Source organism: Polyodon spathula, chromosome 2 (assembly GCF_017654505.1).
Source record: "Polyodon spathula isolate WHYD16114869_AA chromosome 2, ASM1765450v1, whole genome shotgun sequence".
Taxonomy (NCBI): Eukaryota; Metazoa; Chordata; class Actinopteri; order Acipenseriformes; family Polyodontidae; genus Polyodon; species Polyodon spathula.
Genome location: NC_054535.1, coordinates 22,572,562 through 22,587,367, shown reverse-complemented (window position 1 = coordinate 22,587,367; position 14,806 = coordinate 22,572,562). Strand labels below are relative to the sequence as shown.

At 38.5% G+C, this 14,806-nt stretch overlaps 1 protein-coding gene across 9 annotated transcripts in view; it reads left to right on the top strand.

Annotated features, from left to right (window-relative positions):
- LOC121294161 (transcription factor COE3-like) overlaps positions 1 to 14,806 on the top strand; it is a 137,101-nt gene that overhangs the window by 15,528 nt on the left and 106,767 nt on the right. For all 9 annotated transcript variants that reach the window (XM_041217815.1, XM_041217814.1, XM_041217806.1 and 6 more), the window contains 2 exons: positions 7,587 to 7,660; positions 12,218 to 12,286. In XM_041217815.1, coding sequence (XP_041073749.1) covers positions 7,587 to 7,660; positions 12,218 to 12,286 — 143 coding nt within the window. The remainder of the gene's footprint in view (positions 1 to 7,586; positions 7,661 to 12,217; positions 12,287 to 14,806) is intronic.

Sequence of the window (14,806 nt, the reverse complement as noted above, 5' to 3'; positions counted from 1 at the left end):
GTGTCTGTGTGTGTGTGTGTGTGTGTGTGTGTGTGTGTGTGTGTGTGTGTGTGTGTGTATATATATATATATATATATATATATATATATATATATATATATATATATATATATATACACAGTGCCTTGCAAAAGTATTCAGACCCCTGACCAATTCTCTCATATTACCGAATTACAAATGGTACACTGAAATTTTGTTCTGTTTGATATTTTATTTTTAAACACTGAAACTCAGAATCAATTATTGTAAGGTGACATTGGTTTTATGTTGGGAAATATTTTTAAGAAAAATAAAAAACTGAAATATCTTGCTTGCATAAGTATTCAACCCCCACACATTAATATTTGGTAGAGCCACCTTTCGCTACAATAACAGCTTTAAGTCTTTTGGGGTAAGTATGTACCAGCTTTGCACACAGTGTCTGAGTGATTTTGGCCTATTCTTCTTGGCAGATTTGCTCCAGGTTGTTCAGGTTGGTTGGACGACACTTGTGGACTGCAATTTTCAAATGGTGCCACAGATTCTCAATGGAATTGAGAACAGGACTTTGACTGGGCCACTGTAGGACATTCACCTTTTTGTTCTTGAGCCACTCCAATGTTGCTTTGGCCTTGTGCTTGGGATTATTGTCCTGCTGAAAGGGGAATTTCCTCCCAAGCTTCAGTTTTTTAGCGGACTGAAGCAGATTCTCTTTCCTGTATTTTGTTCCATCCATTCTTCCTTCACTTGTAACAGGATGCCCAGTCCCTGCTAATGAGAAGCCTCCCCACAGCATGATGCTGCCACCACCATACTTCACTGTAGGGGTGGTGTGTCTTGAGGCATGGGCAGTGTTAGGTTTGCGCCACACATAGCGCTTTGAGTCAAAAAGCTCTATCTTGGTCTCATCTGACCACAAAACCTTTTCCCACTTCACAGCTGGGTCACTCTCATGCTTTCTGGCAAACTCCAGACGTGCTTTCAAATGGTACTTTTTGAGTAATGGCTTCTTTCTTGTCACCCTCCCATACTGCCAGTGTTATGCAGAGCTCTTAATATGGTTGACTGTTGCACCATTACTCCACTCCCAGCCAATGAACTCTGTAGCACCTTCAAAGTGATTGTTGGCCTCTGTGGCTTCTCTCACAAGTCTCCTTCTTGTTTGAGCGCTGAGTTTTGAGGGACGGCCTTTTCTTGGCAGTGCCTGGGTGGTATGATGCAGCTTCCACTTCCTGATTATTGATCCAACTGTGCTCACTGGGATATCCAAACACTTGAATATTATTTTGTACCCTTTCCCTAATCTGTGCATTTGTAGTACTTTATCTCTAACTTCTGCAGAATGCTCTTTGGTCTTCATTTTTCTTCAGATTCACAGTCTTACCAATGATCCTTCAACAGTGGGGTTTTTATCCAGAAAATGTGACAGCAACTTTAATGGTTCACAGGTGGAGGCCAATGGTAAGGTAACTGTGTCCTCGTTAGGGCAATTTCTTTCATCAGTGCAAACTGGGAGCTTCCACAGCACAGGGGTTGAATACTTATGCAAGCAAGATATTTCAGTTTTTTATTTTTCTTAAAAATATTTCCCAACATAAAACCAATGTCACCTTACAATAATTGATTCTGAGTTTCAGTGTTTAAAAATAAAATATCAAACAGCACGAAATTTCAATGTACCATTTGTAATTCGGTAATATGAGAGAATTGGTCAGGGGTCTGAATACTTTTACAAGCCACTGTGTGTGTGTGTGTGTGTATATATATATATATATATATATATATATATATATATATATAATATATATATATATATATATATATATTTGTCATATTGATACCAATATTAATTCTATACTGAGATTATTCAAAGCTGTCTTATTTGATTCTTATTTAGCACCTACTGTAATAACAAAGATCTCTATATGTAGCTTGTGAAAGATTCCATTCTTACAAAAACAGACTGCATGCTTGGTTTTCTACCTCAGTAGATTGTCTCGCTGCATGAAATTACAATGCGAATCCTACAGAGCCGAGCCTTCATTGCAAGAAGCGCAGTAATCTGACATTCCAAACTACTTACGTAGCCCAGCTTACCTGCTGCGAATGGGAACACCTGATGCAGTGAAATAAATAAATGTGATGCACAGAAGAGTGTTTCTTACCTTTGTTTTAATAGGGAATAGGGAGTTTATTTTTCTCCTTTTGTTTTCCAGCTAATTCAGAGTGAAAGAATATTCGAACATGAAAAACCTGTGCTCCTCCCAGCCCTACTATAAATCCGCATCCTGTGCAACAGGTGTCCGATATCAGCAAGAAACTCTGTTTTTCTGGTTGTTGACTGTTGAATAATATAAAATTCCGTCGTTCTGCTCAGTAAATGGGACAGAACAGCACGTTGGTCTGTTGTCTGTGAGAGGTGTTAGAATGAGTTGTTAGCTTTGGAAATGTCCTTTTGAAAACCACTGTTAGTCCAGCACGTAATGATATTGACCCATCTGTGCATTGTCTAAATAACACATTATTGATGATATGAGATCTTTTTATAGTAAGTTTTTATGTGATGGTCTTCATTATCAAACCAGCTTATCAGTTTAACTATGTTATATTACAAACCTTCCCAAGCCCACTGCAGTTGCATGTTACTGACCATGATGTACCTGTCAGTGACACATATTTATGGTCAAGATAGTGGTAAAAAGTTGTTTTATACATGTATAATTCATTTTAAGAAAAGAGGAATTAAAACATAAATTCGCTCATAATTTAAATATTCGTTCATTTTCAAAAAGTAATAAAAGCCATTATATTGCTCAGAACGGAAGCAGAGACCGCATAGCAACATGGTGGCATGGCCCCTGTGTGTGCTTGTGTTTTACAGCAAGACATTACAATATGTAACATGTTAAAGTAGAAAAATATCCCAGGAGTAAAGAATACGTTGTGTAGGCCTTACTTTACCCCAGTGAATTAACTACAACACAAAGGATGCCAAATAGCAGTTCAAGTTAAACATTGTTTTGTTTATTCCTGAAATAAATAGTACAAAAATTTGAAGCAGCATTTCAGAGGTCAAGTTTATATACACATTTATTAAAACTCAAACACCCCCTCAAAAAAAAAAACAGCAGTGCGTTTCTAAAACGCAGATGTAAAAGACCACAGATACCCTTTTCATCTCCAGTCCTTTTTTTTTAACTTAAAAATGATTTTTTACTTTAAACACGATACAAAAATGCTAAATTCTAATTGAACCTATTAATTTTATGTGTATATTTCTAGTAGATTTTTTAATTTATTTATTTATCTATTTATTTATTTATTTTTATCATGTTTAAAAACTCAGTCCACTTCAGCACTCAGGAGGGAGTTTCAGAGGAGGGAGGAGGTTAAATTAGGAGAGCCTTCATGCACCTTAGCGGTGTCTGGGTACTTTTGAACATTAACAGTTTCCCTGTTATCAAAAAAAAAAAAAAATGTGTGAACTTAGCATGGTGCGAAATGTTTTGTGAAAACAGTATTTTTCTTTGTCTGATAAAAGTGTGATAGAAAAACTCGATGTTTTTTTAAAAGAATAAAATACAGATTGAAACAAGTTCATTTAAACAACTAATTCTCTAAAGCAGGAGTGGCCAGAGTTGTCCTTTTGCACGTCTGGTATTTGTTCCAAACTTATTCTAAATTGTTTAATGGAACCAATTAAACCTCCACCCAGACTGAAGTAGTTGTAGAGGAGGGAGGAGGGTTTTGTAGAGGAGGGAGGGGGGTGTTGTAGAGGAGAGGAGGGAGGAAGGTGTTGTAGAGGAGGGAGTTTCAGAGGAGGGAGGAGGGCATTGTAGAGGAGGAAGGAGGGAGTTTCAGAGGAGGGAGGAGGGCGTTTCAGAGAAGGGAGTCACAGAGGATGGAGCACTTATTGACTCCTTTTTGCCTGATGTACGAAGATGTCCTTATATGGAAACCATATGTATCAGAGCATCTTACCTGTTGATACTCTCAGCCAAGAATTTGGACAAGTAAAACACATGCTCAAAAGCCATGGTTTTAAGACTGTGGATGACGCCTGCAGGGTTTTGGAGAACTATTCCAACATCTTTCCTGCTTTCTCAAAACTTGCAGCAATTGCAATTACGACACCTGTGTATTGTGTACCAGCAGAACTGGTTTTAGCTATCAGAACAGAGTACAGACCAGCAAACACTCGTTTACAAAGGATCATCTAAAACATGACAATTTGAATGGGAGGACATTTACCTTGTTGTTCCTTAGCCACTCCAGTTTAGCTTTGGCTGTGTGCTTTGGGTCATTGTCATGCTGAAAGGTGAACTTCCATCCCAGTTTCAGCTTTCTTGCAAAGGGCAGCAGGTTTTCCTCAAGGACTTCTCTGTACTTTGCCCCAGCCCCTGCCAATGAGAAACATCCCCATAACATGATGCTGCCACCACCATGCTTCACAGTAAGGATGGAGTTTTTTGGGTGATGCGCTGTGATAGGTTTGCGCCAAACATAACGCTTTGTATTTAGGCCAAAAAATTCCATGTTAGTTTCGTCAGACCACAAAACTTTTTGCCACATGGCTACAGAATCTCCTGAGTGTTTCTTTGCCTACTTCAAACAGGATTCAAGGTGGGCTTTCTTGAGTAATGGCTTCCTTCTTGCCACCCTACCATACAGGCCAGATTTGTGGAGTGCTTAGGATATTGTTGTCACATGCACACTTTGACCAGTCTTGGCCATAAAAGCCTGTAGCTCTTTCAAAGTTGCCTTTGGCCTCTTGGTAGCCTCTCTGATCAGTCTCGTTCTTGCTCGGTCATCCAGTTTGGAGGGACCATCTGATCTAGGCAGGGTCTTGGTGGTGCCATACACCTTCTACTTCTTAATAATCGTATTGACCGTGCTTCAAGGGATATTCAAGGCCTTTGATATTTTTTTTATACCCATCCACTGATCTGTGTCTTTCAACAACTTTGTCCCGGAGTTCTTTTGAAATTGCCTTGGTGCTCATGGTTCAGTCTTTGCTTTGAAAAGCACTACCCAGCAGAGGGAACCTGTAGAAACTGCTGAATTTGAAGGCCAGTTAACTTGGTGTGTGATTTTGAAAGTGATTGGCTACACCTGATCAAATTTAGGATTGCTATTGCAAGGGGGGTGGGCACTTATCCAACCAAGCTATTTCAATTTTTATTTTTAATTAATTTTCTACAAATTCCTATATATATATATATAATGTACATACATTTTTATTTCACCTTCGTTCACTAGTTTCTTCAGGCCTACGTTCCTGCTTTGAACTGTAGTTCAGGCCACTTACCCCCTCACCAGTGCGTCCGTGTCGTCAGTCAGGGATCAAGCACACAGCCTTTACAAAAGCATGTCTCTTTATTGTGCGTGCTGCGTTCTCCAGCCCAGCAGGGACTCTGGCAGTGCACACAGATCCATGTCGGCATGTCAGGAATCAATGGGGACTACCTGCTGTTCAACAAAGTTTCAGACTGAAAGATTAATCAATACTCTTAATCTAACTGCAGCAGAGTAACAATCACATCAGCTAATGCTGCTGCTGCTACCATGGTCATCACAGGGCCTTGATTTCACACTCCAGAGACCCCGCCCATTTTAGCACCTCGGAGTGGTGTCCCGGCTGTAGCTCATCATCAGGGTTTGTTGAATAGTAAATTGAGAATTAGTCTTTTTCATCTCTGAATGTCTCTTTCCAGATTCTGCTTCTGTGTTGGTTTCCTGTGGTTCATGCTTGGCCTGTTTTGTTGTGGGTCCTGAAACCTTTTTTTTTTTTTTTTAAATGCTGCATAAATATATACAAGCACTGTAATTTGTGTTCAAAACAAAACAGGTAAACTACTATAGTACTTCCAGTATCATCAAGAACATGGAACTCCCTGATTTGCAGACAAAGCTACCAAAGAAATGTTTTGGTTATGTGTTTTGTATGAGAGCTTTCATGAGTGTTCACCTGTTACAAGTTATTTGTCAGAGGCTACCATTAGATATTGATCCCTGACAATATTGTAAGTGGTCAGTATCAGGGAATGGTTTAATCTCTTGGTGATCAATAACACCTAGGTAGGCCCAACTATCCCAGGGAATTTGCTAATAGCTGAATCCCAGAAGGAGGTTAGCAATTTTGAAGCCCTTTTATTGATCAATCGAACCATTATTTGAAGCATATTGAAAACAATCCATAAAGGTGTCAGGTGACAACGGTTTGGGGAATACCTTTTTCACAATCATACTAACTTTCAATACAATGTTACCCCTCAAGTTTGTTTAGTTCAGGTTTCTAAAAAAATAACGTTATTTACATTTTAAACAGTGAGCAGTTTGTTGATTGCTTGAGTAGTATTGTTCCTTGGGATAACAAAATATTGAGCTCAAGTCATGTGATTTCATAAAAAGGCCAGGTGCACAGTGTTTGTTATTTGAGTTGAGTTAAAATTGCCAAAAAAATAGTTGATTAACAAAAAGATACAACTATGCCCCGCTTGAGTAATGAAGATCGCCCGGTTGCTATCGGCATGATTGAAGGCGGCCTGTCTCTGAGAGAAGTTGCCCGGAGAGTGAGATGTTCTGCTTCAACACTTAGTAGACTAGTCCAGAGGAACCAGGAAACAGGCTCTGTGAGGGACAGGGCACGTCCTGGAAGGCAGAGGGTCACATCCGACTGAACTATCAGTGTAATGGTTTTCAGACTGCAGTGGCTACAGCACAAGAAACTCCAGGAAGAAATAACCCATGCATCAGCAGAATGACTGGAGCTCCTTCTCTGCATGAAAATGATTTGCATGTTCAGAGGCCGTTCAGGGGTTACATGTTGACAGCTGAGATTCGAAATCGCCATCTTGCAATGCGCTGGCAAAAGTCACAGGGCAGTTACGTCAGCTCCCTAGCAACAAGCCTCTGTGTAATGGGAACGGATTAATTCAATGCAGCGGTTTGGGCATTTGAGAAAGGAGGGCAAGATTCGTGAAATTAATTGAGAGTTAAGTTGATGAGAAGCAATTACCCTCCGCAGTATGAATTAAAACGATGTGCTGCTTTTTATATGAAAAAGCAGGTTGTGTAGAGGATTTATATTGGAACCTGACGCCCCTGATTTAAAACGAGGGAGTGGTTGTAAAGTATTTGTTATTAGCCTATTTGTTTTTTTATGGGTCTCTCGCTATATCGCGGCGCTCGATATATAGCAGATTTGTACTGGACCCCGAAATCCGCGATGTATCGACACATTATAGAGAAGCCCTCATTTTGCATGTAGGTACATAGGCATTTGAGTCCGTCTGTATCACACATTTTCAGTGGTAAAGGATGGTACTGCACATTATAGGTTTTTCACAATGAAAAATGGGCTTCTTTCAATCTGATTATCAGTAATGTTGGACTACCTAATGTGAGCTTAGGTAAGGGTGAATTGGAATCTGTGATTCCTGCCAAATAGGTGTTAGAAAAGGTAAACTACAAAGTGATAAAGGGGGCAGTAGAGATGGCACTGAAGGTAGTTAATTGCAGAAAGGTGGACTTTGATCTTCATAAGCAGTACATGATTACAATTAAAGGAAACCCCTAATTGTACTGTTTTGATTTCTGATTTCAGGCCATTATTTACGAGGGCCAAGACAAGAACCCAGAGATGTGTCGTGTTCTACTTACACACGAGATCATGTGCAGGTAAGAGTTATTGTTTAGTAGAAAAAAAGCACCTGTTTATTCTGTGAAGCTGTGCCCAAACAACAAAGTACAATAATTTGATATCTCTAAAGCACTGGCATGTTGTTTTGTTGCTCATTTGTAATGTAAAAGGGATCTTTGTATAATCTAATAAAAAATTAAAAAAAAGATATCCTGTTGTGTATTATCGCTATACTACTCTGTTGTTATTTCTGTGTAGATTTTGACATGCTTACTAACTATTCCAGCAAAAATGTAAAGTTGTTGTGGGTGCAACAGGATGGATACTGGGCGCGATCTGGCGACTCCCTGCAGTGCAAGCAAGCATCTTAACCAGAATGCAGACGAGCTGGGCTCGTCTTCATTCCTGGTTTTAGAGCTTTTAACCTCATCTCCTATCACCAACATGGAACAGGACATAATCTGTAACAGTAGTTTGTCACACAACACTGTCTGTTACACTCTTCCCCTATTTAACCTTGGCAATTGGCCGCAGCCGCTCTGAGATCCGGGTGTAACAGGGTGTAGGCTGGGGGTGAACTGTTGACCACAAGCACTGTTCAAAAGAGCTGAGCACATCTGCATTAGTTGGTTTAGAGATTTTAACCTCATCTCACTGACAGTGGACAGGAGATAATCCGTTATGGCAGTGCATCACACAACACTTCCAGTTACATGAGGTTGGGAAGCATGTTAGTGTTGCACTGTGCTATGAAGCCTATAAGTGAAGAACTGTGCATTGAAGGCTGGACGCAAACCACAACACATGTAGTTCAAAGACGAACGTCTTACCACTCAACTAAAGAGAAAGCTGTAGACGAGAGGTCAGTATGTATTGTGGTTTGTTTTTCTACTATCTACTGTCCAGTGCTTTGAGATATTACTGTATAAAAAGCGCCATAAAAATGCAAATAAATAATAAAAAAATAATAAGGATGTATCTTAGCTGATGTGTTATTAACTCATCAGCCTCTAGGAGGAGATTCATTACACTGAAACACTGATGTGCCTCACCCTGTCAACCTGAAGTCTTTTTCGAAGCAATTTTTGCTGGAATAATAAAAAGAAATCCTGGTAAATAATTAGCAAAGTAGAAACAAAAATAGAGGATCATACCAAACCCATATAACAAGATATTAAACAGGTAAAAAAAAAGAAAGATATTTTACATTAAGATAATGTAGCCTTTACCATGGCCTGTTCCAATGAAGGTCATGTGGTGCTAAAGCATGGGGATAAAAAATTCTAAGCATAAACTAACACAAACCAAAATGCTTGTGTGTGTTAAAATATGGAATTTAATCTGACAGTAACCCCCCCCACACACCAAAAAAAACCCAAAACAAAACAAAAAACAATGTTAGTTTGACTGCTACAAAATGGAAACACTGGTTTTGATTATGAAAATGTTACTAAGTAAGGAAACACATGCATGACTTGAGGAATGTATTTATTCAGTTTTATTGTAGTTCTGATTGCCATCCACATGGTTACTACATGCAGGGATGAGTTACTTTATTTTCAGTTGCCATAATCCTATGCAGCCTTGTATCAAATATATATGACTCATATGTGATTTCTCCCCATGGGATACAGTGAGTCAGGAGATCCCAGTGGTGGTAAACTGTTTCACCTCTGTGTCCTATCGCTTGCTTTAGCATGCCTCCCTGTGCTGTACCGTGATGACACCATACCTTTCATTTCCATCACGACTTGCCACTCCTCTTCATTGTATGTGTTTATAAAGGGTTTAGGGAACTACATTGTCATTCATGTTGTTAGGACTGTAGTATTAATGCAGAACAATACAGCTGTATAAATCTGTGTAATTTAAACCAGTAGGATCTCAATTCATTATCTTGCCTATTTTAAATTGATTCTTAGTAATACATCACAATTACAATAGTAATACGAAAAAAGCTAATTCAATCAAATGTTTGCCCCCCCCCCCCCCCCCAAAAAAAAATAAAAATAAAATAAAAGCATCTACACACAAGAGTAAACGTATTGTGACTTACTTTTAAGTGGCAGCATGCCAATCTGCAAGAGGGAAATTATGACAAGGTGTGATTCCCTGCTGTTAAAAACTAAGCAGATTGCTGAATATGATTAGATTTGGCTACAGATGCCTATTTGTGTCCTGTAATTACTGCTTGCGTCCTGCAAAAAGATGATATAAATCACAGGTTTTCTTTTTTTTTTTCGGGGGTTGGAAGGTTGCTGATATTCAGACAGTGCTTTTCATCTTAATCCTGGGTGCAGTAATGGCTTTTGGATGACACAACTGGGTCAGGAACTTGGTGTGCACATCATTTTAAATATTGGTGAGCAATCGTGCTTTACAGTTTGAGTACTGATAACCCACTCAAGGCCATTAATTTTTTCCAGTTTGAATGTCACTGTAACACACTTACCAATCAGAAGGACTAAGAATCAACGGTCGACCTCCGTTTCCAATATTTTTCACCCGCCAAACTTAAGCAGTGAAGTTTTTATTTTTAATTTTTATTTTTATAAAATACAGTGAAACCAAGATGAACCTGTCCAAAATAGAGTTCACATTTGTGGCTGCAACCAGACATAAACAAGTCAAATGTCATCTCTATGTGTCTGGTTTTTGCATAATTGCTGTTTAGAAATGAATTCACTAAACCTCCAATATTTCCTTCACTATATAATATATTCACAGCCTTCTTTTTCAGACTGCATATTTTTCTGCAGTCTGATATTTTAACCCACTTCTCACATCTTTCGCATTGAAGGCTCATTAGGTAACTTCTACTATCAGGGCTAGTTGGAGAGATTGAATTCTGTCAACCCACAGTCCTTACTAGGGCTGATAGAGTCTCTATTAAAAAACATTTGATCTCGGTCTGCTGCAAGAAACTGTTAACTCCAATTAAAATCAATCAAACAATCAAAACCTTTATTTATTTATTTATTCAGTCAATTGAGAACACTTTTTCATTTACAAGGACGACCTGGCAAGAGGCTCACACCACCACAGCAAACAACATAAACACAAGAAATAAGCTGATGCAAACTGAAATGAGTTGATAGTCTAGAAAACATTGATATGCTGGGAACAAGCAGTTTAATTAAATTAACAGATCTTAAATTGTACAATGAAGAAGAGTCCGACGATGTCTTCAAACCCGCTTTTCTTGGTTTAAAAAAAAAACAAAAAACTGGGACTTACCAAGTACTTGCACTGACATCATCAATTGAAAATAAAATACAAAACAGGACATCATACCTCACAGAACCATCTTAAATCACAGAAGTTGACATTTTGTATCTGTTGTTTATTGTTTAATATCGTGCATCATTTCAACTTGGCAGTAATTACCTCTGCAAAAACAGGGTACATACATTGTTTTCCAAAGACTCTGTTATTATTCAGTGGGGTGTTAACATGGTAATTCTCAGGAGGTTATCATTAAGATTATTTTAGAGCGCTCTGCCCACATTTATTTTCATGTCTGAGAGGCATGGGCTCCCAGGACTCAGCCAAGCTGTGTGAGCCCTGTTTGTTTGTAACACCTCAGTTTCTGTTTGAGGAAACTGTCCCACAGCAGCACCACTGGGTCTCCAAAGCTAATTGGTCTCCTGGAACCTTTGCTAATGGTCCACGCTGCTAGGGGAATAAATTAGTATGGTGCGAGCCATGGCAACAGTCATGAAAATAAATAGTTTATAGCCTTTTGGGTTTGGAAATTAAATGCATTTTTAAATGATTTATAGCAAGGCTTGTTTAGTTTGCTCATCTACTCATTGTGACTCATCCTATAGGATGTACAGTAGTTCAAGTCATGCTCCAATTGAATCTGTGCAGGTTGTCATGGTTACATATAATTGGGTGTGGTCAAGTCACATTGTAAACCTGTGCCATATTTTTATTTATTTTGAAAAAATGTTTATTGACATGTATTGTATGTTTCAAAGACCATCAAGCTGAAAATTATGCTGCATTTTACATGGGGGGGGGGGGGGGGGGGGGGGGGGGGGGGGGGGGGGGATCTATCTATCAATCAATCTACCTATTGATCGATCAATCGATCGTGAAAGATTTCTGTAGTCTGACCTCCCGAAGAAAGTTTAGAAACACCTGTAAAAAGCATTTGGCAGTGTTAATCAAAGTAATAGCGATAGTAAAAATGTACACTGCTTATTAGATAATCTATTTAATAAAACATTGCTTTCAAGACATCAAAAGTCTCTTCTTGGATTCTGACCAGAGTGCTTAGTTCTTTATAAAATAAAGCACAGCATAACCTTGGCACATTTTCCATTGTGAACTTTTTGAGGGTTGCAACAAAGATACTTTGTTTTAGGGGTTGGAGCAGAGAACTGTGAGCCAGAGTGTCCATGGTTTGAATTCAAACTGTCACTGACTCATTATGTGACCCTGAGCTATGCATTCCCTCCCCAGCTGGAAAACTGGGTAAAATGAGGAACCAGGTATTGCATTTACTCGAAAGAAAAAAAAGGCACAACTGTGCATTGATTTAAAATTGATAAAAAGGTGACATTTGTTTTTTTTAATTTTTGTTTTAGCCGGTGTTGTGACAAGAAGAGCTGTGGGAATCGTAATGAGACCCCCTCTGATCCAGTGATCATCGACAGGTAAGGAACATCACCCCCTTTCTCCCCTACAGAGCTGGACTGGGGCTGCAAAGAGGCTCTGCATGCGCATAATTGTCTCACAAGCTCAGTTTTTGCAGACCACTTAAGGTGACCACAGTTATGTTAAGACACTCAATAGTATTATTCCTGTTTTAATTTGAGGGTATCACTACATGTGGATACTATTGTGCACGCTTTGTAGTTTTCCAGGATATCACTTGATCATGTTCTTAATTTGGATTTCATGACCTCTACATGATCATTGAACACGGATCTCACTGTGGTACCTGTCTGTGAAATGTGTCTACAGGTATTGTAGTTTGGTTTGGATTCAGTGTCCAAACCTTTTATTCTTTTTTGTTTCTTTGGGGAAAAAATAGGGACATCTTGTGACTGTGTTTTTAAAAGTATTTGGACTCTTTTTTAAACATTTCAGATTTTGAATACTGTAATGATGTTATCCTTCAGTGGATGACCTGAGTCAGTGTTTGGTATGCACTAGATAATGTTCGGTGGGTAAATATATTGGGATTTTCCAGGTAGGGTTTTAACAGAAGTCATTGAATGGCAGCAGGATTTTGTGTGCTTTGTCCTTTCCTGCACAATTCCAGATTGCTTGAGGCTGTGGTCGGGTGTAGACTGTTAGACTTGCCACTTAGGTGTTCTCCAATGACTGGCATCTCTGCCTCATTGTACGACCATCAAAACAGATGGGCGTTGAACCTGATAAACACACGCTTGAATAGCTGCAACTATTCCCATTGGATAGCTTCCTAAGAGAGGCAGGGTAGCAGTGCTAAGGATCTGTTTTTCACAACAAATGCAGTTAGATGAGACTTTTTTAACGTATTCTTCCAAAGGGTTCTGCAACCTTTTTAAAATTCATGTTGGCTTGTTAGTGGTTGGTTGGATTGTATGTCCCGAGGGTCACTAGGTGGTGTTAGAAGCAGTGGACATTCTGCCCCAGTAGGGACATTTTCTGGAGACCTCAAAACTTTCCAGAACCATGATGAGCTTATTTTATGTTTGTGGAAAACGAGCTAGTGATGTCTGGTCGGTCTTCTTACACACTATAGTCCTTTGCTTTACATACTCTATTCTAGGTCCTTTTGTTATTTTCATTATATATGCTACCATTAGGTGATACTGTCCGCACGCACTGAGTGAACTTCCATTGCTATGCAGATGATACCCAACTATATCTGTCCCTAAAGGCAGGAAATACTTCTGCTGTGGAGTTACTTGCTGCTTGTCTTGCAGACATCAAGTGTTGGATGTCTCAGAATTATTTAATTAAGTTTATGCTAGTGGGCTCTCAGAACCAACTAAAAAATGTGGGATTACATGAGTTTGAACCTAGTAATCTCCCATTAAATCTTAAAAATTTGGGTGTCATCTTTGATCCTGATCTATCATTTGAGATTTATATTAGAGACGTTACAAAAGTATCATTTTACCATTTGAGAAATATAGCCAAACTTAGACTAATTATTTCTGTATCTAATGCAGAGTGACTAATGCATGCCTTTGTTTAATCTAGAATTGATTGCTGTAATGCACTTCTCCCTGGTATCCCAAAAGGTGTGCTGTTTCACTTGCAGCTTGTTCACAATACTGCCTCTAGAGTTCTGACTAAAACCAGGAAAAGTGAACATATTACCCACGTTTTAGCCTCCTTACACTGGCTCCCTGTACAGTAACAACAAAATTAACATGGGGAGAAGGGCTTTTTCATGCAAAGCCCCTAAATTTATGAAATGTCCTCCTTCTTCCATCAGGGACTGTTACAGTTTTTAAGTCAAGACTGAAAACATACCAATATAAAACGGCTTTCTTATCTTAGTGGGTTTTAATGTAACTTTTAAATTTCTGCTTTTTAACTTTTTTTTTTCTTTATATATACTGTTTTTTTAATATGTTAATATGTAGCAGGTGTGTGTGTGTGTGTGTGTGTGTGACATGCCTGGGGACCGTTATATAAAGGTATTGTGTTGTGTAAATGTAAATACCTTTTTTTTAATGTACTTTACAGTGCTTTGTGATACTTATGTATGAAAACACTATATAATAAATAATAACTAAATACTGAAGGGTAGTCTGCATTGCAGTACAAAAGCTATTAAAGCCAATTCTGTCATAGGTAATTTAGTTAAGCTTTGCTAAGGTAGTTATATTCTGTTTAATTTTCTAAATGTTTACAATTTAGTATTAAGTTTTTTTTTTTTTAATTTTTATGAATATCTGTAATCAAGCAGAAAAGTTATCGCAAAAAGCTCTCTGTTATACATTACTGCAACATATATTTGACTTTATGTGTACAAAAAAGGGAAGAAACATTGAATATGAAAATAAACTGGTCTACACTACAATTGCTACTTCGTAAACACCATGGCTACACTAGCACTTATACTTTGTCTGCATATTTTTGAAAATGGTAAAACCTTTTTCACTTGGTTGATGTTTAAACTCTGAACTGTTAACACCCCTGAGCCTTACAGAAGTACAAACTGTTCAGCTTTA